The 25,276-nt window shown below is 43.9% G+C and overlaps 2 protein-coding genes across 8 annotated transcripts in view; one reads left to right on the plus strand and one right to left on the minus strand.

Moving 5' to 3' along the window:
- Positions 1–23,066, minus strand: part of RELCH (RAB11 binding and LisH domain, coiled-coil and HEAT repeat containing) — a 112,895-nt gene extending 89,829 nt beyond the window's left edge. The window contains exons 1-2 of one of the 3 annotated variants that reach the window (XM_054020081.1): positions 22,349–23,061; positions 5,785–5,874 (exon numbers count right to left, since the gene is read on the minus strand). In XM_054020081.1, coding sequence (XP_053876056.1) covers positions 5,785–5,874; positions 22,349–22,841 — 583 coding nt within the window. In that variant the 5' untranslated portion in view covers positions 22,842–23,061. Of the gene's footprint in view, positions 1–5,784; positions 5,875–22,348 lie in introns of all 3 variants that reach the window. The other 2 variants (XM_054020080.1, XM_054020083.1) reach the window with 2 other exon arrangements.
- A 647-nt stretch (positions 23,067–23,713) lies between these two features.
- PIGN (phosphatidylinositol glycan anchor biosynthesis class N) overlaps positions 23,714–25,276 on the plus strand; it is a 152,897-nt gene continuing 151,334 nt past the window's right edge. Inside the window, exon 1 of one of the 5 annotated variants that reach the window (XM_054020086.1) lies at positions 23,714–24,119. The gene's annotated coding sequence lies outside the window, so the exon portion shown is untranslated. The remainder of the gene's footprint in view (positions 24,120–25,276) is intronic. The other 4 variants (XR_008444008.1, XR_008444007.1, XM_054020085.1 and 1 more) reach the window with 4 other exon arrangements.

The raw sequence follows: 25,276 nt of genomic DNA on the forward strand, positions 1-25,276 counted from the left end.
TGAGGACGCCTCAGACTTTGAGGGGCCAATGGCCACCCTCTGTGGTTCCATAAACTATGTAAGGGCATGGGATATATTCCTGTAACTCCAGACTCCATCTTTGGCCAGTAACTTTCCACAACAGGGGCTTTGTTTAGGACAGTAAAATTAAATGTATATGGCAGATGATTAAAAAAAGGACCCCTGAGATATCTCCATGTTGTCTTCATTTCCTGCTTCATTTCTCTGGACTAAATTTCTACCAAGGAAGCTTTAAACAAGGACTGATGATCACCCAATATGTCTGAGTAACTTGTATGTATATGATCTATTAAATGTTTATAATGCTCTTCTTTTATTAAACCTTTGGATTTTAGTTACTAAAGGATTGGCATCAGTGTGATTACTGAGTAAGAGCTGAGTTATATATTGACCCTGACTAAGTGGCCGATTTCCTGGAACTGGAGGACCCTATATATGATGGAATTGGTTTTCAATAACCATTTATCATAAAGTCCAGTGACTGGGTGATGAGCCAAAGGCTAGAATGCCTAAAGAGATTACATTTTTCACTTCTTGTTAACCAGTGTTGTGAAACAGAAGTCTACTTTACTGGCTTGGTATACCTAAGGACAAAATAAACACCAGTTTGGGGTGAGTATGCCCTATTTCTCATTTTGTCCTGAATTTGGCATCCTCAGCCATGACCCACTGAGGCATGGTGACAACCTGACACCCACTAAGTCTTTGGAGGACCCAAATTGTGAACAATGTTTAAGATCATCTTCATCTGAACTCCGTCATCACGCCCCAATATGCCTCTGTTAACACACACCCCTTTATTCTGCCAACCACACAGTTGCTGAAACATACAAACTCTTCACCTCTTTTACAGCCCATTCACTCTCACTACTAAAAGGAGAAATGGGGGGGGGGGCGCGAGGGGGGAAGCTGCCCATGCCACCTTCCCTCTAATCCCCTGGATCTGGCAGTAGCCAATGGGAATTATTTGGATACACTCCATGTGCAGTCAGTGTGTTAGGCACTAGATGTACCTACACTATGTAGTGGAGGCGGTAGTTGGGCTTACTTTGTGTTTGTGCTATGAGGACTTGAGTGAATTACTTTGACGTGTGTAACAGAGCTCTGATTAGACTACGAGATCTATATTTCGCAAACTCCAATGTGTTTGAGCAAAGGTAAAAGCTACGTGTGCACCTTCAGGATGCAGAATGCATCATTTCAGTGCAGACTTGTGTACATTATATAATTAGCAGAGTACAGGGGTTTTAGCATGAATGATACTGTCAGTAGCAAGTTGGGATATGACAGCAGTCTAAGCATTTATTATTTGCATGCACTCCAGGTAAAGTGAGTGTGTAGCTCAGGGGTGGGCAAACTTTTTGGCCAGAGGGCCACATCTGGGTATAGAAATTGTATGGCAGGCCATGAATGCTCACGGATCCCGGCCAATGGGAGCTGTGGGGGCGCTGCTTGGAGCAGGGGCAGCGTGTGGTGCCTCCTGCTGCCCCTATGCATAGGAGCTGGAGGGGGACATGCTACTGCTTCCAGGAGCCGCGCGGAGCCACGGCACATGCGGAGCAGGGCAAGCCCCAGACCCCGCTCCCCGTCGGGAGCTCGAGGGCCAGATTTAAATGTCTGAAGGGCTAGATGCAGCCCCCGGGCCATAGTTTACCCACCCCTGGTGTAGCTATGCTGAACGACGGAGGCGGTAGTTACCTCTGCTTGGTAGAGGTGTATTTGCAAGATCTGTGGATTACTTGGCGTGCATGACAGAGTTGTGATTATGGCCTGAGATCTAGGTTTTCCATTATCGTGTTTGTGAGGAAAGGGAAGAGGTGCATGTGTACCTTCAGGATGCAGCAGGTATCATTTCTCTACAGAACTGCATAGGTTTTGTCAGGAGCAGGGCACAGAGCTTTTATTACAAAGGATATTGTCCACAGTGAGGTAGAATATGAGATGACCCAATGCTTTAATGATTGTTAAGTGAAACTGAAGGTTGAGATAGTATCCTGTGAAGAAGTGTAAGGGAAATGCAAAAGACTGTTAAGCGGTTCTTAAATTGTACAGGCATGATAATCTTTCTGGGGAGTTGGCTAAATGTGCGAGTATGTCAGGATCTGTAACTTCCTGATGCCTACAGTGCCAAGAGCCAGGGTGAATATATGCATATTGAGAAGTTGCTTGCAGAGGGTGGCATGATCAACCTTCCCCCTTTTCCCTGCCCCTCACCTTTGTTCTTGAAAAGTATTAGCTGGAATCCTGGGGATGAGAGTGAATGGGTTGTTGAAGGAGGTGAAGAGCTTGTACATTTCAGCAACTGTGTGTGTGTTTGTGTGGGGAGGGGCGGGTGGGATAATCAGAATAAAGGTATTTGTATTAATGGGGCATATTGGGGCATTGCTAAAAGAAGGCAGAGTTAAGGCTGCATGAGCAACCTTAACTGTTCATTTCCTGGTTTTCAGAAGGTTAAGTTTCACTCAACTCAATGTTTTGCAAAGGGACAATATATCAAGCAAACTTATCTCCGTATTAAAGTGAACAGAGCTAATGCTCTGATTGGGGTAAATTTCCCTTGCTCTCCTCAGGTAGCTCTTATGCAATTTATGGTTTCTGGAGTGTATGATAAAACTGGGCAAAGTCCACAATAGTTCTCTCAACAGCAGGGTCGGGAGAAAAAGAACTTTATCCATTCAATTTCCTCATTCAAAAAACCCCACCAGCTACAAATGTCAGGGCTTTCTGGAGTACTTTATTTGGAACACACTCTGAGGAGGACAACAATTCTAAATGCATAATAGAAACAAACTTGTAGTGTGTATGTAGCAAAATATGGTCATAAGACAGACAACCAGCATCTTTAATTGGTTGACCAGTGCAATATGCTCATGGCAAGAAATACCATTCAACAAGTTGGTTGCCAAATTCTGCACCAGTTTCAACAATCTTCTCAACAGCACATTGTGACACTGGTAGACCAGTCCCAGCTTATACCAAAGTCCCTAGGTCTCAAGTTAATACTATCAAATGCATAACTGGAAACCAGTTTGACTCACCTTTGTATTGTTATTGCTAAAATAGGTATTACACTTGTAACAATGTGTTTAGACTTCATGAAATGCTTGTAAATTGCTACATGTATTACTCTTGCTTATTGTACCTGTAACCCATTCTATAAAGTAACATTTAGTGTTTGTTCTGTAACTGCAAAAATGTTTGCTCTGAAACTGTAAATCCAGTTATGGGGGAAATATTACCAAGTGTGAAATACTTGTTCACCACAAGAGTTGTTATCTTCTCCCCAACAAAAGCAGGTCTACAGACATTGGACAAAAGATTTAGTTGATTGCTTCCCCCACAGCCCTGAAGAGGGTATGTGCCCAAGCCTTCATCCTGTCACGGCTTGAACGCTGTGGAAAGGAATTAAAATGCCTGCTAAGGAGAAATTATTCCTATGCTGCTTGAACTCTGAGGGGCAAGAATTTCTAAGGATAACCAAGGAGTCCGCACCTGTTTTGGCTGGGTTAGCCCTACAGGTATACAGAGTTTGCTTATAATAGAAGTTACAGTCACCTTTCAAAAGGTGACCAACTCATTTGTGTGTGTGTGCGTGCGCGCGCACCTGCTTTAACTTTATAAATAACTCATTTATTTTTCCTAGTTAAATAAACCTTTAGTTAGTTTGTTACAGGATTGGCGATAAGTGTTGTCCTTGGTTTGAGATCTGAGTACAACTGACCCAGGGTAAGTGACTTATCCTTTGGGACTGGGAGTAATCTGAATATTATTGTGTTTTTTTTTTTTTTTGGTGTGTAAAGCAACCATCTATCACAAAGTCAAGCTTGCCTGGGTGGCAAAATAGTTGCCTTGGGCATTCCAGTCTGTCTGTGACCCCATGGTAAGACTGTTATAGTGCTTTAGGAGTATAAACTTGTTACAGGCCTGGCAAAATCTAATTACAAGAACATAAAACCAGTTTGGGGTTTTTGCCCTGTTTCCTGGCAGTTTACTCTGAGATTGACACTCACAGTGGTGAGTCACTCCAGACAGCATGACACACACCTCAGTAGTTTAATTTCAAAGTAAAAAGACAGTAACATGGGTCACATCCAAGAGAAGCTGTTGAAACCATACGTAAAAAGCAAAGTAATCTTGGCCATTGCTGCTTTATGATCATGTAACTGCAGCTGGACCTACTTCTAGACCCCTCTCGATTGCAAACAAAAGAATCATAGAATATCAGGGTTGGAAGGGACCTCAGGAAGTCATCTAGTCCAACCCCCTGCTCAGAGCAGGACCAATCCCCAGACAGATTTTTACCCCAGTTCCCTAAATGGCCCCCTCAAGGATTGAACTCACAACCCTGGGTTTAGCAGGCCAATGCTCAAACCACTGAGCTATCCCTCCCCCGCAAGGTAGAGAAACATCCTTAAAAAGGGGCAGCTATCCTTGCCATTTCCTGTTGCTTCCCTCATCCAACATCTTGTGATTCACAGAAAAGAGCAGATATCAAAGAAACACATTACCCTTGAGGTTGGGAGCAAAGAGAAACTTCTTATATATATGTTTTTGATTTAGATAATGCTTATCTGGCCTGGGTGTAGGCTAAGCTGATAGAAAGTACCTGGTAGACAAACACAGATCCTTAATTTCATAAGCTTGCTATGGCCAGCTAGTCTTCATTAAATAGCTCATCTGCTGAAATCCAGCTTTGAGAGGGTAGGTCAGATGAATTCCATACTATTGCATAGCTTATATAACAGTAACAAGAAAATGATCTAGTGACAAGACTACCGGAGAAAATTGCATTTTAAGAATGTATTTTAGACTTCCCCATTATCTTAAAATGAGGCTTATACTCTGAAAAGTTATGCACATATCATAGTTGGGTACAATATGCCTCAGTGATTTGTTATATCAAGTCTCTTATGTTACAAGTACACAATTTTCTACCTGCTGGCACTGAAAATAGTGAAAACTGAAAATCTAGTTGTTTTTTTTTCCTGGTTCATGCATCACCAATGCATTTCGCAGCTAGAACCTAATTAAAAGGGTGGTTTTGGGTAAGACCAAAAATAATCCAGCACACACTCCCAATGTTATATTGGCTCTGCATTGACAACAGGAAAAGGTATTTGTTACTTAATGCAAGCAGATACCAATTATTTGGGAAGAGCAGATCTGTTTAAAGAAAAAAGAATTGCCATTTTTTACATGGTCCCTTTTCTTACCACCACACTTAGTGTCTACAGCACTGGGTAGTAGAAGAATGAAGTCTTCCTGTATGACAGTTGTCTGGGAACAAAAAAACCAGAAGGGGAATTTATGGCCAGCATGCTTACTGGGGTTAAATTGGCATTAACTGTCTAGTCACCTGTCAGCAACAAATTAACGCAGGAATAATTATCAGTAAGCAATGGTTGCTCTCATAGTGCAGGTTTTGACAATCTTCAAGTACCCCTGTGGTTGTGGCAAACAATACATAGAGGAGATGGCAGTACAGCATAGAATACATGAGATTCTGAGTACACGGCATTAAGAGGGATATATTTTGCTCCTCTTCATTCCTAAAATTAATTAACAGCAGCACTTCAGCTGAGCTAACTGAAAGATGATTAGGAATAAACCTGATTTAGTAAAACTACAATCCAGTACAATCTTTAACACGTTCCTGGAGAGAAAAAATGCAATTTATAAATGTTGCTGCCCAAGAAACTCCCCTGAAGCCATATAGTAACCCTAGTATTCTAGGACTTCTATCCCACACAAAATCTTACTCACCTGCTACGCGTTCGTCTGTCTCCCTGTTTCCATCATCAGAGTATCTTGCAAAGTCTAAGGAATCAAGGGTACTAATGCTTCCAGCTCGATCTACAAGAGGTGAAACAGGATTTTAACCATTTGTAAAAAGTCCTAAAAATTGCAACAGTTCAATGAACAAAAAAATAGATTTTTGGCAGTTTTAGTAATTTTAAAATAGATGGTTACTCAAGTGTTGTGTCTGATTAAAATTTTATTTTTTTAAACCGTCACATGTTTTAAAAAGTAGTACAATAACAAAACAAGATATTTAAGAGCTCAATTTTTTTTTTTTAAAGAGCACTGTAGCAAGGATATCCTGACTATAGGGAAACATGCAACAGTGAGGTGAAAAAATGTAACATTCTTGCATTCAATAAAGTATGTCAGGAGAAAACTAATTCTCTGCTGGCTACACAACAATCCTTTTTTCATCAGGTGCCAGAGTTTTTTTGTTTATATCCTTTTGCTGTTATACATATGGTCTAATTACTTTGTAATGGATTTCAAGAATACCAGCTCCGTTTGCATTAGAAATTTTAACTGCTAATGAGATGAAGGTTTGTGGCTGCCAGAATCCTTTACTTTATTCCCTGTTCTAATGTTTTGAGGAAGTTCAGATATACTGCAATCAGAAGAAATGCTTCTCTATAGTGTTCATTGCTGTTCTGTGTAGACAAGCCTTAATAGGCACACCAAAACCACCATAAGAGAAAAGTTAGAAAGAGACATACTGAAGGTTTCCTATGCATTCTTAATTCAGCCCCCTTGTGTGTCTGCATTATGATAGAATGTGTTCATGTAATTAAAGACTATTTTTTTCTCCCCCACAGGACCCCAGCTTCATTTGTTGAAGAAGTTGGAACGTGTAGTGAATGAGCCTGGGATTGGAAGAAGAGAAAGGCTTGTAGCATGTTAAAGCAGTTGAATGCTGCTCTGAAGAATTAGAGCAGTGGTTCTCAAACTTTTGTACTGGTGACTCCTTTCAAATAGCGAGCCTCTGAGTGCGACCCGCCTTATCCATTCAAGACCACTATAAATGCTGGATGCAAAGCGGAATTTGGGGTGGAGGCTGACAGCTCGCGACCCCCCATGTAATAAGCTCCTGATCCCCTGAGGGTCCCAACCCTCAGTTTGAGAACCCCTGAATTAGATTCTATCCTTGCCTCTGTCACAGATACAAAACTGAAGAAAAAGCTTCAATGGGGTTGCACTCAAACGATTTAATGGGAGTGGAAAAGGCGCATATCACAGATAACTCACAAAGTACGTATGTAATTTTCACAAATAAACAACATTATAGACAAAGTAATCTAGCTCAGCTTGAATTTGTCTGGCCACATTAAATAGCAAGTGGAATAGATATCTGCATTACACAACGTAAATTAAACACTAGACTTAAGTGAAGAAAACTATTAAAAAAAATCAAGTCCCTCTTCCCAAAAGGAAGATTCAAAACAGGCTTTAAATGTAGACAGAAATTTCAAAAAGTCAATTGTGAAAATGAAATTACTGAGAAACCTTAGGTAGCTGTACTTAGAAGTGTTGAATATTTTTCAACTTGTGTCATTTAACATCTTCATTAACTGAAAATGGTGAGTTCTATGGATGTTTCAGCAATATAGATAAACACGGTATAAATGCTAACTTCTTACTGAGCTTCCAATGAACCCACCTTATTTTGTAAATGCAAAATTCAGTTTTGTCCTGTCTAGGACATTCTGTTATGCAAGGTCAGGGTGCAAGACTAGAAGATATACTATTATACTACAATAACTCCTCACTTAACATTCTCTCGCTTAACGTTGGTTCAATCTTGCGTCCCTGCTCCATTACAGAACATGCTTGTTTAAAGTTGGCAATGCTCTGCTATAATGTTGTTTGGCTACCTGCTTTGTCCACAGCTGGCAGCCCCCCCCCCCCCATCAGCTCCCCTATGCCCCCCCCAGCACCTCCCACCCACCAGCAGACCCCGCAGATCAGTGCCTTCCCCCTCCTTCTGCCCGTGGCAATCAGCTGGTTTGTGGCGTTCAGGAGGGAGGGGAGGAGGAGCGAGGACTCGTCACACAGGCTCCCCATCCCTCCCCTGCCTCCTGGGGGAGAACAGGCGGGTTAAGGGTGGGAGCTTGGGGGAACGGGTGGAGTGGGCAGGCCGAGGGTTGAGCTCCCCACCCCTGGTGCTTGCACAGTAGGGGAAGCTGCAACTGCTGCTGTGCAATGTGCTTCTCCTAGCCTACAGCATCTTCAGCCTCCTTGCCTGCCTCGTCTGCAGTGCCAGAGGGCTGTGCCTGTGTGGGGTAATGCTGGGGCACCTCCCATTTCTTCATACTCAGCAATGATGATTATATTAAATTGTTTCTTTAAAATGGTTTAAAACTTATACCTGTATTAAATTGCTTGTTTAAAATTGTTTCAAATGTATAGAATGCCTTTTGTCTGGCAAAAAAATTTTTCCCTGGAATCCAGCCCCCCTCACCTTCCCCAATTTATATTAATACTTATGGGGAAATTGGATTCGCTTAACATTGTTTCGCTTAAAGTCGCATTTTTCAGGAACATAATTACAATGTTAAGTGAGGAGTTACTGTATTAATTTTAGATAGTCACTGAACCAAAACTTTCAGAACAGAAGCAAATGAAGAGAAACCCTCAGAAATCTTCAGAAGAAATTAACTTTTTGAGCAATTAGAGCAGCAGTGAAAGTTAGCAAGCCACCTACTAACAGTCTGGAATTCTATAAAGGGTTTTCAAGAGACAGGGGTTTCTTTCAAGCTACTCAAATGATACTAGTCCATGATAGCCACTCCAGATTAGATTAAATGTATTGATCAAGAGTATATTCTTTTTCTTACTATTTTTGGCATGTTTTAATGATTGTTTATGGACAAGAGCAACAGAACTAATGGTTACACAAGGTAACAATTATAAAAAGAGACAAATGGTTATATTTTAAAGAGTGCATGTTCCATCCATAGGGATGGAACATAAAATGGGGTCTGCCGAGTACTAAAACCTTTAAAGCAAATGACAGTACTCCACAAACAAGCAATGTCATCACATGTAGTGTTCTAGAAGTTTTGGATTATATGAAGTAGTAGTTTCCTAAGGACAGTTTGGTTTAAATCCTGATGCATATGGGGCAAAGTCAGAACCAAAATAACCCATAGCAATAATGAAAAATAACTTTGCATGATTGTAGGTAGTAGCTCACACCAACATCCTGTTCTGGAGAGGCAACAGCGACATTGGTTTATTGCTGCCTGCTAAATAACTAGTCACAGTCTACTAAGTAGACAACATGAATAGCACAGAAAAGAGAGACTGTCCAAGAAGCTTTACCATTTGACCAGTACAACTCTAACCACAAAGTGTTTGGTCTCTGAAGCTGATTACATTCCATCACCATTTAATAAAATGATCTACTTCACTTACAAATTCACACTGACAGGATTGACAACAAGTATGTTAGGAGGAGTGATTTATAAAAGGAAAGTGTTCCAGGCTTAAGTTGTTACACAGTCTCACAGTTGAAGTCTAGGGTGAGTAGGCTTCAATTCAACCAACTTTAAAGTACAGCAGCAGACATTTGCTCAGTGTTTCTTACAGACAAATATGAAAAAAATCCCTGCTCTAAACAATCTTCATATTAAAGAAAGCTAAACCTTGTGTGTACTCAGTAATAACTTCTTACATTAAAGATGAGACAAGGTGGGTGAGGTAATATATCTTATTGGACCATCTTCTGTTGGTGAGAGAGACAAGCTTTTGAGCTAAGCGCAAAAGCTGATCTCTCTCACCAACAGAAGTTAATTCAAAAAGATATTACTGCACCGACCTTGTCTCTCTAGCATCCTGGAACCAACACAGCTCCAATACTGCATCCTTTAAAGATGTAAAGTTTTTACTTAAGTTTCTAGTACTTAATATTCTTTATCACTGCAGAGACAAACAGCTTTGAGAATTCAAACTGAATTCTATTCTGGCACGAACAGATTTATCATCTAAATTCCAATTACAGAGCCAAACTTTGAGCAATCCCTGTGAAACACAGGGCAGAATTTTTATAACTATTGATGCATATACCGGAGACAGCACAGCTTGATGCAGAATGCACACTGTGTTTGTAGGTCTGGCAGTCAGAAAGAACATCTTTTCTCTTGTAAGCACAACTGATGTCTTAGGGCCATTAATCTCAAAACTCTCCTGCACTGAGTTGTTTGTCAGACTATAATCACAACTTAACAATTTTACAAAACATTTCAGTTCTTTTAACAAATATGATATCCAAAAAGATTTTAGCTCCCCTCCCCTTAAAAGTTCATAATAACGATGTAACTGAATACTGGAGACTGAATTGTCCAACATACATTATTTTGGCCAACTGATTAAAAAGTTTAACATTTAGAAATATATAAATTACGAATTTTTTCATCCCTGGCTATAAAACTCATCTGCTGCTTCTATTACACCACCCAAGAGCAGTGCAAGTATGGTGTCACTACACAAAGCTTTGTTTTGGAAAGAGAAAAATAATGGCAAAAATAGTTCTCCTCATTCTGGAAAATGACTAGGCAGAGTGTCATTAGTTTCTAACTTTCTCAAAGTTTTACTTCATATGAAATTTCACAAAAGTGTTCTAAAAAAGGAGCAATATTTCCCTTTGAAATAATGCTAGTGCTTTTATCCCAGTAGTTCCTAAGCTTTCACTGTAGCAACCCACGTGCGATGGTTTGGTGAGCAGGCACGCCTCTGTCAAGTCTCTTCATGTTATGCCCAACACAGCTGCCACCATCTCTACTCTTTTCTGTCTCCCCCACTGGAGTTATAAAAATTAGTAGCTGCTCAGGCACAGAGATGACCAAGGATGACATGAACCACCCTGGCCTCGCCGGATGTAACTGAGGTGTACTTTGCAGAAGTCTCAGTTGGATGCTGCAATGTAGTTTTTTAACCAGGCAGCACCAAAGTACTAGGTATACAGAGTCAGCATTTCTTCCACAGATGGGAATTCTGGGATATGTGGGACTACAGTAAAAAATGTTACAGTTGCTCCCAGGTAGGGAGGTAAGAGGTAGGGAGAGATGCACATCAGACAGTAACATGTTGCAAAATGTAAGTCTGTAGGTTGCTTTTAGGGGTTATTTGTCAATAACCCCTAAAAGACTTTTTTCAGATTTTGCCATTAAACAAGTGGCAGCACAAGTAAATATGTCTTGCTGTAACTTTGCCACACTGCCAAAAGCAACGCATATAGTTACCTATGACTCATTTCACTGTGACAGATCACATTTTGAAGGTGCTATGTTTCAGAATTCCATCTAATTGCTGTCAATAGAGATTTCATTCTGCACAGCATAAGAATCAATGCTTGAAGCGAGATGAGTTATTTTGGATCTGTGGATAAATGTACTTGTTATGAGTGTGGAGTTTCGAATGTTGGGAGAAAAGCGACGGAGTTATGTAAATAGTATTTGGTGTGTGTGTGTGTGTGTGTGTGTGTGTGTGTGTGTGTGTGTGTGTGGTGTGTGTGTGTGTGTGTGTGTGTGTGTGTGTGTGTGTGTGTGTGTTTTGCAAAAGACCAGGCAGCTGTCAACCATTCTTTACTCTTTCACCATGCCACTCCCCGCTCATCATACACTATGCTATATATTCCTTAAAGTGAAAATTTGATGTTTATTCTATGTAGAATAACTTTATTATAAGTAGTAATTGCATTATTTCTTTTATTAATTATGTCTTTATGTTTACTTTACTTTTCAAGAATTTGTAATTTACCACTATGGTTTTTACTTTAACGAGTTCAAATACTGCAAAATAAACCTTCTTGATATTAAAATCTTTCACTTAGTAAACAATAAACAAAAAGGTTCCTGAGGATCTGTGGATAAAATACTGTGATCAATACAAATAATAATTCATGGATAGCATCCACAACAAGTTTGGCAGAACTGAAGGAGACGACATCTTCCTGTTCAAGCAGCACTGCTCCTCCATGTTCACCAACTCCCGCCCAATTCTAGCTGCCTATTTGACATTTTCTAAAAACCTTCCAATCCCCAATCATATTTTAAGAGAAGGCTGACAAGATCCTAGGTCACCTCCCCCTACCACAGCTGCTCCCTTGCGATCTGGAGATTACTTGCAGTTAGTTCTCTTAACCCCTAAGCCTGCTCAGTATGCTCATTCGCTCCCACTGACTGACTTCTCTTGATCACTCCTTCAAATTTCTTCTTAAAAATTCCCTCAGATTCCTTCCCCTCAAAATATAATCACGCTGTTTTCATGCCATCATAGAAAACCAACCTTGACCCCACCTATCCCTTCAGCTACTTTCTCCTTTTATCTCTAAACTCACTGGAATGTATCTTATACAACTGTTGCCTCAAATTCCTCTCCTACAACTACCGTGGACAGGTGCCCAGGGGACCTGACAGCGTCTGGTCAGATCTACTGACTGGACATCCAAAGTCTGGTTACTGCAAGCAGGGGAGGTGCTGGGTCATCACCTGTTCCAGCCCCTACTCAGCCGGGGCCACCTCCTACCTTTGTCTGGTGGCTGCAGCTCCCAGCCCTGGCTCTGCAGGCAAGTCCCTCCTAACCCAGGTGGTGGTGGTGGGGTGGAGGTGGGAGGCGAAAAGCATCTAGCGATGAGGGCGGGGAGAGAGGAGTGGATGGGGGCGGGGCCTCAGGGGAAGAGGCAGTGTCCGATTTTTAAATATTACCAAGTTGGCAACCCTACCCTCTAACCCCATCCCCAAAACCCTGGTCTTTCAGTCATCTCCTTGTAAATGTATGTCAATTTAAACTTGACAGGTTTTGACAGTGTTTTCCACCACTAGTTAACACCATCTGTATAACAGTCACTCAGGTTCATAACTTTGCGTCTATCTCAGAATTTGCCCTCTTAGGGTATGTCTATGCTGCAATGTAAGCCCAGGGTTAGTAGAACTCAAGTTAGCAGACCCTAGGTTTGTTAACCTAGGGCTTGAGTATCTACACTCATTTGTAATCCCAGGTTAGGGACTGTTGAACCCTGGGTCCCTACCTGGGTCTCCAGCATCTACACTGCATTGTGTGGGCCCATACACACACATCCCCAGACTTCCTAGTGCCCTCCTAAAATGTGGCCACTCTAGCCCTTTGTTTGTAGCATCGTGTGGAAAAACTTGACTGTCCATCAAACTTGAGTGTTCAGAGGACAAAGAAGGTTGGACCATGGGACTTCTGGAGGATTCCCAGAACAAGAGTCCAGGGGCTGCATCTACACTGCAAAGCAATAGGGGTTAGAACCCCAGGTCCAGTCTTGATTCAGACTTGGACCTATGATGTGTGTGTAGATAGAAGGGAGGTTTAGGCTTAAACCTGAATTCAAATTCTGGGCTTACACTCCAGTGCAGGCATACCCTTAAGCCTCACCCACTTCCAGGCCCTCCTGATCCTTAAACCCCCTGCAGGTCCATTCAAAATGCTGCCAAGACTGTTCTGAAATGCCTCCCTCTCTTTCACAACAGCATCAAATTCAAGTATCTTATCCTCACCTTTTAAAACACTCCACCCTTCTCAACTCTGCCCCTTATTTATTTTATTACACTGTCTCCAACCCCCTCTACTCTGCCAATAATGCCAACCTCAACTCCCCATTTGTCCATTTCTCCCACAAGCACCTTTTCACTTTTTTCCATGTTGCCCTTTATTAATGAAATGCCTCCGCCTCAAATGAGTCAATAAAGCCCCATTGCTGCCACAATTTCTATAGGAAAATGCCAATTAGACTCATTAAGGTCAGAAGGGACCATCATGATCACCTAGTGTGACCGCCTGCATATTGCTGGCCAGAGAACCTCACCCACTCACTCCTGTAATAGACCCATAACCTCTGGCTGAGTTACTGAAGTCCTCAAATCATGATTTAAAGACTTCACATTACAGAGAATGTACCATTTACATTAATTTAAACCTGCAACTGACCCAGTCCCCATGCTGCAGAGGACAGCGAAAAAACCCCAGGGTCTCTGCCAATCTGACCCTGGGAAAAATTCCTTCTTAACCCCAAATATGGCAATCAGTTAGACCCTGAGCATGTGGGCAAGACCCACCAGCCAGACAGCTGGGAAATAATTTTCTGCAGTAACTCAGAGCCCTCTCCATCTAGTGTCCCCTCACCAGCCCTTGGAGATGTTTGCTGTTAGGTGCTTGTGGGAGAAGTGGACAAATGTGGAATTGAGGCTGGCATTATTGTCAGTCCCATCATGTCATCCCCTCCATAAACTTATCAAGCTCAGTCTTGAAGCTTAGGCTTTTTGCCCCCTCACTATACCCCTTTGAAGGCTGTTCCAAAACTTCACTCATCTGATGGTTAGAAACCTTCACCTAATTTCAAGCCTAAACTTGTTGATGGCCAGTTTATATCCATTTGTTCTTGTGTCCACATTGGCACTTCATTTAAATAACTCCTCTCTTTCCCTGATATTATTGAGCCATCACAGCTCCCCTCAGCGTTCTTTTGGTTAGGCTAAACAAGCCACGCTCCTTGAGTCTCCTCTCATAAGGTAGGGTTTTCCATTCCCCAGATCATTCTAAGCCCTTCTATGCCCCTATTCCAGTTTGAATCCATTCCTTGGATCATCCTAGTAGTCCTCCTCTGCACCTGTTCCAGTTTGAATTCATCTTTCTTAAACATGGGAGATCAAAACTGCACACAATATTTCAGGTGTGGTCGCAGCAATGCTGTGTATAATGGTACTAACACTTCCCTGCCTCAACTGGAAATACCTCTCCTGATGCATCCTAGCACTGCATTAGCCTTTTTCATGGCTGCACCACACTGGCAGCTTAGTCATCCTGTGATCAACCAATACACTCAGGTTTTTCTCCCCTTTGTCACTTCTACGTGATACATCCCCAGCTTATAGCAAAAATTCTTCTTGTTAGTCCCTAAGTGCATGACTTTGCACTATTAAATTTCATCCCATTTCTATTACTCCACTTTACAAAGTTGTCCAAATCTTCTTGTATGATATTCCAGTCCTCCTCCATATTTGCAATATCTCCCAACTTTGTGTCATCTGCTAATTTTATTAGCACATACTCACTTTTTAAGCTGACAATCATAAAAACTGCATACTGTATAGGTCACTGATGCAATGACAAGTGCCCATCATTGTTACCTTCATCTGCTCCTTACTTTTTCCTTTGACTGTTACACCCACTTCTACTTTTCTAACTTTAGACTTGTTAACTCTTTGGAGAAGAAACTTTTTACTATATATTTGTACAATGCCTAGCACAATAGAGCAATTATCACCATTATGTACTCGCCTCAATCACTTTGCCTATGATTTAGGTTGAGAACTTTCTTTCATCATTTTCAGTACAGTACCACTCATTTGGAGTTCAGAAGCTAAGGTTCAATCTAACCATAAAATGTAGCTGGACACAGCTATATCAGTCACGGATGTTGTATGATAAGTATAAAATTAAAGAAGTAAAGTTAGCTTATTGGTTAAGGAAATATATGCGTGCTGTAAAGAAAGGCCCTGACTAACAAGTAGAAGGAAGGCCTTGAAAAGAATGAATTATAAGGTCGAAAAGAATGAAATAGGGAGGATATTTGGTTCAAAAAAATAACTAATGAATAGGGGGAAGTTTTGAAAAAGAAGGCCTCTGACTGACAGGGGTAACTGCAGATGGTTTTAAATTAAAACAAAGACAATCTGTTTTAAAATGAGCCAACACAGCCCTTCCCCAAACCACACACTAGTGTTAAAACCTATGTAAACCCAGGTGCAAAGAAAAACTGTTGGTTAGCAGGAAGGAGGGGAAGAGAAAAGGAGGAAGATCCTTGGGAAAAAAGGAGTTTGTAAATCTTATCTGGATTAAGACTGGAAAAAAGGGTGAACTGATTCAAATTGTTTTTTAGCTGAAGACAGTAATTGGCAATGACATCACCTGTTTGTTAAAGGGTATAATAAGTAAACTCTTAAAGGGTTCATTGCTAATCCCTGCCTGACCATGTTGGAGCCAGCCAATATGGGTCTAAAGCACCCCCAGGTTTAGCCTATCTGTAAGTATCTTATTCAAATGCTTATAATTCTTTTGTTACTGTTTGGATTTCCTAGATTGCTTATTAGTTAGACTTTTTAGGCATGTTTAGAGCAATTGTATAAATATCATTTGGCCTTTGGATTTAATAAAGGAATTTATGGTTACACTAGTGTTTGTTGGTTTCAAATATCAATATTAATAATTTCAGATATTAATAATTCCCACTGGTGTGAAAATTCCATGTTCCTGAGCAGCGTAGCTATGCCGACCGAACCACCAATGTAGGCTTAGCTAGGTCAAGGGAAGAATGATTCTGTCAACCCAGTTACAGATGCTTGTGGAGGTGGTGATCCCACGTGAATGGAAAAAAACCCTCCATCAGAGTATGCTGCATCTATACTACAGGGTTATATTGACATAACTACAGCATCATAGCTATCCTGGTGCAGTCCCTGGGCCGTAGACCCTGAGCGTTGAAACAGAGAATTTCACAATTGAAAAAGCAGTTTAAAGAAGTTACTGAATGGAATTGGTGTTAACAGCCTGTATTTGTTTGTTAGTAGATTTAACAACATAACTCATAATATTGCCATAATCTGAAATGATTGTTGGAAAACACATATAAATTTCACTTTAGGGGAGTAGGAGCAGGAAAAAAAAATCTGTCCCTTGTTAAAATTTAAAAAACTGTAAAGATTTGGCAGTTTTGCATAGCCATCACCATAAGAAACCTGCTGGTAGTTTTTAGGATTCCAGCTGGTTCATTACAGGCTGAATGCTCTCTGGGCATTTTGTTGAAAGAATGCATCAAACACATCACTGAAGAGCACAGTTTTCCCACACAGTCAGTATTATTTCTTGACCTGCTGTTCTCAAGGTACAGTGTTAAGGCTGTCAGTGCATAACATGCCTCCTCAAAGGAGCCATCAAAACTTAGTGGGGGTGGAAAACAAGATTCAGGAATTGGAAATGAAATTTTATATAAACTCAGTATGCCTCAATTGATATTGCAGTGCTGCTGCAGAGAAGATTGTGGGTGCAAATTTATTTTGAGTTTGCTTGGGTGTGAGCACTATTACACAGCTTGAAAACCAGAAGACTGTAAAGGGTAATGAAGCTTTGTAAAGCATTAAAGGGAAGCCCTTAGTGGTGTACTTCAAGTAATAGAGTTAGCTCTATGTTCACGTAGGTATCTTCATTAACAATCTGGAAAGGGCAGGGTTGTTGAAAAGAATGTTTGCATCTGAATTTCTAATACAGGGGTCGGCAACGTTCGTCACGCGGCTCGCCAGGGTAAGCACCCTAGCGGGCCGGGCCAGTTTATTTACCTGCTGACGCGGCAGGTTTGGCCGATCGCGGCCCCCACTCGCCGCGGTTTGCCCTCCCGGTCCAATGGGGGCGGCGGGAAGCGGCACGGGCTGAGGGATGTGCTGGCCGCGGCTTCCCGCCGCCCCCATTGGCCCGGGACGGCGAACCGCAGCCAGTGGGGGCCGCGATCGGCCGAACCTGCCACGTCAGCAGGTAAATAAACTGGCCCGGCCGCTAGGGTGCTTACCCTGGCGAGCTGCGTGACGAACGTTGCCGACCCCTGTTCTAATAGTACCATTGTTTCTATGTTTACAGCCACATCCTAATGCATTGTTGCTGCCTGCTAATGGAGAGAACACTATTGCAGAAATATATAAAACATCAACCATTTGAATATTAATTGTCTTTGGGGGTTCTATTTGACCAGTTTCAGGTGAAGCCAGAGAAAGTTTCTGAAAACTCAAAAGTTACCATCTTTTTTATGGTCATTATTAAGGAACTATTCCATTGAACTAATATCCTGAACTTTACGAACCACTGGTAGCCTATGGAGCAAAGTACTTGCTGGTGAACAATGGACAGTTTACTGGCCACAGGCTACTTACTAGCTGTCTTTTCCAGCTGCTACTTTGCATTAAAAAAGTTAAAATGATTATCCTAACAGTAGTCTTCCATATAAGGTTGACTGGGGTATTCTGAGCTGAAGAATTTCTTAATTATGAAAAGAAACGTGAAAAAAAACAAATTCCACTGCATACTTAATCTTTGGGTTGCTAAATGGATACATTTGTTCAGTGAGTAAATGATTGAGGCCCTCAATCTTATTCTATATACATGCATATTATAAAGCCTTGCCTCATTCCATACAAAGCCTCAGACTGCAGAAGAGATGCATCTGCACATTGAGAAATTCCACTCAACTTTCTTATTCCGTCACATCACCAATAAAACACTGAGATTGCAACAGAATGAGAAATTCACTTAACTTGCATAATATGGGTTGAACATTTGAAGGTTGGTAAAATATATCCAGTTGCAATTTAAAAACCAGGGCATAAGCAAAGTACCTTTTTAACTCTAATAAATTTGGCCAAGTTGAAACACATTTTTCAATGGATCACCAAACATGAGTGATTTAGGCCTGGTCTACAACTAAAATTTAGATTGACCTAGCTACATCACCTGGGTGTGAAAAACCTCACACCCCTGAAAGACCTAATTAAGCTGCCGTAACCCCCAGGGTAGATGTTGCTGGGCCAATGGAAGAATTTTCTCAACCTAGCTAATGCTTCTCAGAGTGGTGGATTAACTATTGAATGGAAAAGCCCCTTTCACTGCTGAGGTGAGTGTCTTCACTATGGCACTAAAGCAGCACACCTGCAGCACCATAGACGTGCGGTTGTATCATAAACATAGCTTTAGAGACTCAGGTCTAGTCTACTCTACAGACCTGTATCAGTATACCTATGTCGCTCGGGGTGTGAAAAATCCACACCCTGAGTTACGTAGTTATAGTGACCTAACCTCTTGAGTACAGTGCTCTGTTGGCTGGAGAGCTTCTCCCGTTGAAATAGCTACTGCCTCATTAAGGAGGGGATTAACTACGCCAACAGAAGAATTCTCTCCCATTGGCTTAGAGTAATGGTTCTCAACCTATTTACCATAGTGGGCTGCATATGCAGCTCTATGTGTGGTTATGTGGGCCACATCCACACAATACGCATACTACCTGCATTGCCCTGAGGCTGCCACATGGGCCACAGCTGTGTGATGATCAGGCCACAAGCAGCCCGTGGGTTGAGAACCATTGGTTTAGAGTGTCTTCATTAAAGTGATAGAGGTGCAGCTGTGCTGATGCAACATTTTAAGTGTAAACATGCCCTCAATTTCTACATCAACACATGTTTATACTCAAACAGCTACTGCTGCAGTGCTTCAAGGTTCTCCCGTCACTCTAGTTAATCCACCTCATTAAGAGGTGGTAGCTAGGTCAACAGAAGAATTCTTCCACTGACCTAATGTTGTCTAGACGGGGTGTGTATGTGTGTGTTAGGCTAACTGAGCAATGTAGCTGTGCCAACCTAACTTTTTAGTGTACTCCTGGCCAGAGGCATTAGAGGGCTTTCTTAAATTAGCTCAAAACCCTGTTGTTCTCTCTCTCTAGTCTTTTTCAGCATCTTCTAGAGCAGGGGGTCTCAAACTCAAATGACCACGAGGGCCACATGAGGACTAGTACATTGGCCGAGGGCCGCATTACTGACAACTCTCCCCGCCCCCCTCAGAGGGGTGTGGGGTACAGGAGGGTGGGCTCCGGCCCGACATGCACCGGGGGCAGGGCAGGCCGCCTGCCTGCCTGTCCCCACACCGCTCTGGGAAGTGGCGGGAACCTGGGGGAGGAGGGGCACAGGGCCCTGTGTCTTGCCGTTGCTTCAGGCACCACTGGGAACTGCAGCCAATGGGAGTTGCTGGGGGCACTGCCTGAAGCAAGAGCAACACACAGGGCCCTGTGCCCCCCCTTTCCCACATTCCGGCCGCTTCCCGGAGCAGCAGGGGGCAGGGCAGGCAGGGAGCCTGCCCTTCCCCCGGTGTGCGTCGGGCTGGAGCCGCTCTAGGTAAACGCTGGGGGGGCACGCGAGGAGCTCGCGGGCCGCAGAAAACAACCCCGCAGGCCGCATGTTTGAGACCCCTGTTCTAGAGGGTTTGCTCTCAGAGCACTAAAGTCCAGGAAAGGAAATCTAAAGCTGCTACCCACCCATACTTGGCTCCGCTCTAACTCAGATCTTCTGCAAGTGAAGCCACCTGGCCAAAACCAAGAAATTAGATCTTATCACATTCTTATGGGCTATGAAAAATTGTGTGTCCCGAGCACGTAAGTCAACCTAACCCCCAGTGTGGATACAGCTAGGTCAATGGAAGAATTCTTCTGGTGGCCTCACTACTGCATCTCTGAGATGAATTAACTCTGGCTGTTCTATGCTGAAAAGTTACATCGACATAGCTATGTCTCAGAGGTGTGAAAAAATCCACACCCCCGGAAACGTAGTTAAACCAACCTAATCTCTAGTGTAGGCTGTGCTAGGGCAATGGAAGAATTCTTCCATCAACTCAGCTACTGTCTCTCAGGAAGGTGGATTACCTTTAGTGACAGAAGAAACCCTCATCACTGAAGAAACCCTCTACACTAAAGTGCTACAGTGGTGCAGCTGTGCGTCTTAAGTGCAGACATAGTCTACTTCAATGGAAAATCCTCTTCAGTCAATGTAGAAGGCATCTATGCTATGTCATTACAGCGGCACAGCTGCAGCACCATAGATGTGCTGCTGTAGTGTAGATATGGCCTAGAATTCCCCCTTCACATCCTGGCAGAAAGTTACCAGGTAGGGCTGGGCTTCTCATCACCTTGCCCTCTATGTCACTAGAGGAAGTTGCACCTGCTTAACTTTCTGGATCAGACTTATGGTCCATCTAGTCTAGTATTCTATCTCCAATAGTAACCAGATTTCATGTTAACAAAGCAATAAGAATATTAAATCAATTAAGTAATCTGACTAGTTAGACTTCTAAAATGGGCACTTTTTAATCAGATGGAAGTGAATTTAGCATCTTTGCTAGTATGTGGCCCTAAAGCACAAGTCTTTTTAAAACCACTAATCTTGTCAAGAAGCAAATAATGTCTTGAATATTTCAAAAATAATATTCAAAAGCAATAATACAATAACTGGGGTGTGTTGATATAATTTTAGCTATAATCATGTATTAGTCTGCTTCTTACAATAAGTAGTAGTACAAGCTTTAATTTAATTTTTGGGTGGCTGAAGATATTAAATGAAAACCCAAAAGCCATTTCCAAAGTTTAAGTCTAGAACATGGTTTTGTGCCCGTAATGTTATTTATGAAGTTGCCCCATTATTTGGGAAGCATCTTACACACAAGATGTATATTCTGTTGAAGTAGAACTAGAACATATGTATATATCATCCAAGTTTCTATAAACCACAAACACTTTCATCCCTTTCATTTAATATAAAGATTTCAGTAAATCACAAATTAGAAGCTAAGGGACAGAGAGAGAGAAAACCATTTCTTCTTATAGAATTCATCTAATCTTTTAGCTACCTTAAGACTTGTGTTCTAGACCCCATGTCATCGCCATGAGAGTCTTGATGAAAAACAGGTATTTATGTAAATAATGCAAGTATATTTTCATCTGTTCATCCATAAATAAAGGCATTCAGTGATACTTAGCAGCAGTAAGGTCTATGACAACTTCCCAAACACTATCTTTGCCTGCCTTACTCAAAAAACAAAAACAAAACAAAAACCACAAAAAAGACACCCAATACTGATTATACACATTTTCCTCCAAAACATTTTAGAGAGATGACAGGACATAGACAGCTGGTGCTTTCTAAACCTGCTAGCACTAATTATGGAAGTAATTGTACTGTGTTTCAACAGCTAAGACCGGTGAAACTTCATAAAAGTATTAAGGTATTCAGAATGTTGTTTCTTATGTTGCCAGGGTCAATACATTGACCTTTTAATGGTAAATTTTGACAACTCATGTTGGAAATTATAGACTTTAGGATTATCAGTCAGAAGCCAAAATATACTTCCTCCTATTTCCAGGCCAAGGAAAACTCACTCCCAGTGGAACCATGAATGTGTGATCTGATTGGTGTGTCAGATAAGAAAAATAAACGTGAGAATGGGCCAGTATTAAAGAAGAAATGCCTACCTCTCTCCCCACAAGGATTGCCTTAAAATTTAATCACACACAACTCAAAACAAGATGACTTCTAGCTAACATGGCTAGAGATTTTCTACTGAGTCCTGTTGACCTTACACTAGAAAATATAACAGCCTAGCTTTAACACTGCTGCACTACTGACACCCCTCCCCCCCCCAATGATCACGCTTACTTCATCCCCTCCAATCTCACGCTCCGTTTTTTCCACGCTGCGCCTTCGGCGCAGCATCCAACCCTTGTACCCAAGCCCATACCAGCACCCAGGTACGTCAAGCCCCCATACACACCGGTCCCCCGCACGCCTCCCAGACACACCTAGGTCCAGCCACCAGACATCTCTCCTCTAGGCCCCCGTCGCACCCCTCCCACCACCAACTCCCGCCTCGTAGAGACTCCGGCAGGGCACACTCCCCTTCTTCCCTGTGGCAAGCGAGAGTCACTTACTGAGCTGCCCGGGGCTGGGCTCCTTGCCGCTTGCTGCCGCTCCCCCCAGCGCCGCTCCGGCAGTTCCCCAGAGGCCCGGGGCTCCCCCCGCGGGCGGGGTGCCGCTCTGCCGCTCGAAGTTGCCCGGGTTGGAGAAATAGTCGCGCAGGCGGGGCAGCTCGCGGCCGCTCTCCAGCAGCTCCGTGTGCAGTTCCAGCGCCGTCAGCAGGAACTGGTCCCGTAGCAGTTGCGCCGCCAGCGCGTCCACAGGCACCCGGGGAGGCTCTCCTGCGCCGGGCCCGGCCCAGCCGGCCTCCCCCAAGGCCGCCGCCCGCAGACCCGGTAGCGCCCCGGGACCCCCCACCGCCGCCTCCTCCTCCTCGTGCTGCTGCGGGGAGAGCGGGCCTCCCAGACCGGGGTCATTACTGCCGCCGGCTCTCGGCTCCGCCGGCTCCTCCTCCTCGGAGTCGCTGAGAAACGGGTTCACGCTGCTGCCTCCGCCCGCCGCCGCCATCTTACAGCGCGACACGGGCCGCGCAGCCACCTCCGCCCGCCTGGCCGGCCCAGCGACACCCCCGGCTCCTGCTGCGGCGCCGCCTCTCCAGCCCCGCGGCGCCGGGACCAGCCCCGGGCGCGCCGCCCCAGTCGCTACTACGGACGCCGCCGCCACTAGCAAGGAAGCAGCCGCGACTCTCTTCCTCTCTCTCTCACCCTCCTCTGCCGGCTTCCGGGTGACAACTCTCGCGAGACTTCCCCCATCCAACCGCCGGCAACGGTTGGGGCCGGAATCGGAGGCTCCGCCCCCTTCCCCTGTCAGGTGTAACTGAAGAGGAGGAGGCGGGGCCTGAGCCGAAGTCTGGGAAGGGCGAAGGGGCGGGGCCTACGGGTGACGGATACACAGGAGAGGCATGAGCCATAAGGAAATATTAGTTAGGGTGATGGGCGGAGTTTATGTTAAGAGGGGCATACAGCGTGGGAAGGTCGGAGCTGGATGAGTAAAGGGGCGGGGCCTGGCCTGTGGAAGCACGTGATGGGGGCTGACCTCTTTTGCAAGTGGAAGGGACGCGGCCTGGAGGCGGAAGTGGGTGGGTGGTGACAGCTGGGATCAGTGGCTGGGACGAGAAACAAGCTAGGGGCGGAGCGATAGGCTACTGGGTCTCGCGAGAGTATCCGCGAACCCGGAACGGCCTCTTGGGGCGAACGTTGGTGCCGGCGCGTGAGCTAGTAAGTAGCTGTGGGGGTGGCGCTTGCGCAGTTCGCTTCTCTGGTTGGGAGAGGGGCGCCGGAGCGGCTGTGCTTCCTGATCTGTAACAGCTCAGCCGCGCCGCTGGGGCCTCTGGCGCGCTCTGCGGGGTGGCTCGTGCTCGGCCGGCCGGGCGGAGCCGGGGGCGGTGGTTGGCTCGGTCGCTAGCAGGGGGCGGGGACAAGCGTTGCTGCCTGTTCGGATACCGCCGGGAGGTGGCTGTGCGGCTGCTCCCTGCGCGCTGCAGCTCGCCTGGTTTGCGGGCGCAGGCTCATCCCCAGTGTCCCGGTTTTATTGCCTCTCAGAGGTGACAACTCTACGGGGTCAGCCAGGGAGCTGCCGCCGAGACACCCTCTTTGCTGTCCTTGGGGGACCGCTGTGCAGAGCCCCGCAGGGTGTCCGGCGCTGGACACGAGCCCTTGCATGGCAGCAGCCAGACATAACCCGGCATAAGTGTTGCCCATGCAGGAGATTCCCCCCGACGCCCGGATACAGGCAGCCGTGATGGAGGGGCGAGGTTACAATGACCAATGATATCTGAGAGCCAAGGTGGGTCAAGTAACATTTTTTTTTATTGGCAAAAAGAACAGGAGTACTTGTGGCACTAGTTTCTAAGGTGGCACAAGTACTCCTGTTCTTTTTGCGGATACAGACTAACACAGCTGCTACTCTGAAACCATTTTTTTATTGGACCAACTTCTGTTGGTGAGAGAGACAAGCTTGTGAGCTATGTAGAGCTCTTCCTGTCTGTGTAGGTTGAAAGCTTGTCTCTTTCACCAGTAGATACTAGCTCACTCACCTTCTCTTTTTAGTATTCTGGGATCAACACAGCTCCAACAACACTACAGATGACCGGAAATCAATAACTATCCTGAGCAGGTCGAGTTTTGCTCCCTGGGTTACAGTGAGAACTAGCTGGAGGGCCAAAGCAAAGTGGCAGTTTGAGCTAAATTGCTGCAGTGTGCTTACACATTGCTTTTCTCAATGACTTCAAGTTGAAATTTGTCCTGCTCACCAGAGCTGGTTTCCCCTCATCTTCCTTTCCTACAAACTCAGCATTGGCTCAGAGAGTCTAGCTGGGTTCTTTCTATTTTATGTATCACCAGTAATAAAGATCTCTCCAGACCCAAATGTGTGCTGTGTGATGCCTGTTCAGCTGAATTGACTACAGTAAAAATTAATAGGAAAGTAATAAACATTTGTGTCTGCACAATTAGTGGAGGCCATCTCACTCTCCTATAGGACTGGTAAATTTTCATGACTGTTTTGCAGAGGTAAAAATAATTAATAAAAGCATCAAATCTTCCACACTTGCCTTTCCCCAAGAAAACTGTGATAATATAATAACGATTGCTCAGTATAGCCTGAGCCAAGTGAGGTCCTGTGCTCAACTCAATCTTATTTCTCTGTTCATCTGACTAATGTAATAACTTGGATGCTGCATCCACTCAACTCCAAAATTTCAGGGAATATTTTAGATGGCATGGGGCACAAATCTGTTGATTGTGGTGAAAATTGGAAAACTTGATGCCTGATTTCCACTGGTGTAAGTGAAAGGAAAATCAGGCCCCCAGCGTGTTACAGGCAGAGGAATAGCTTTGGTGGCCCCAGTCTCTGCCTGTAAGTTACAGGAAATAGCTTAGTATACTGTGTTCTCTCATTGGCTGTATAGCTTGGCCTATGTACACCTCTAACCTGATAGAACG

This window comes from Malaclemys terrapin, chromosome 2, assembly GCF_027887155.1.
Source record: "Malaclemys terrapin pileata isolate rMalTer1 chromosome 2, rMalTer1.hap1, whole genome shotgun sequence".
NCBI classification, from domain to species: domain Eukaryota; kingdom Metazoa; phylum Chordata; order Testudines; family Emydidae; genus Malaclemys; species Malaclemys terrapin.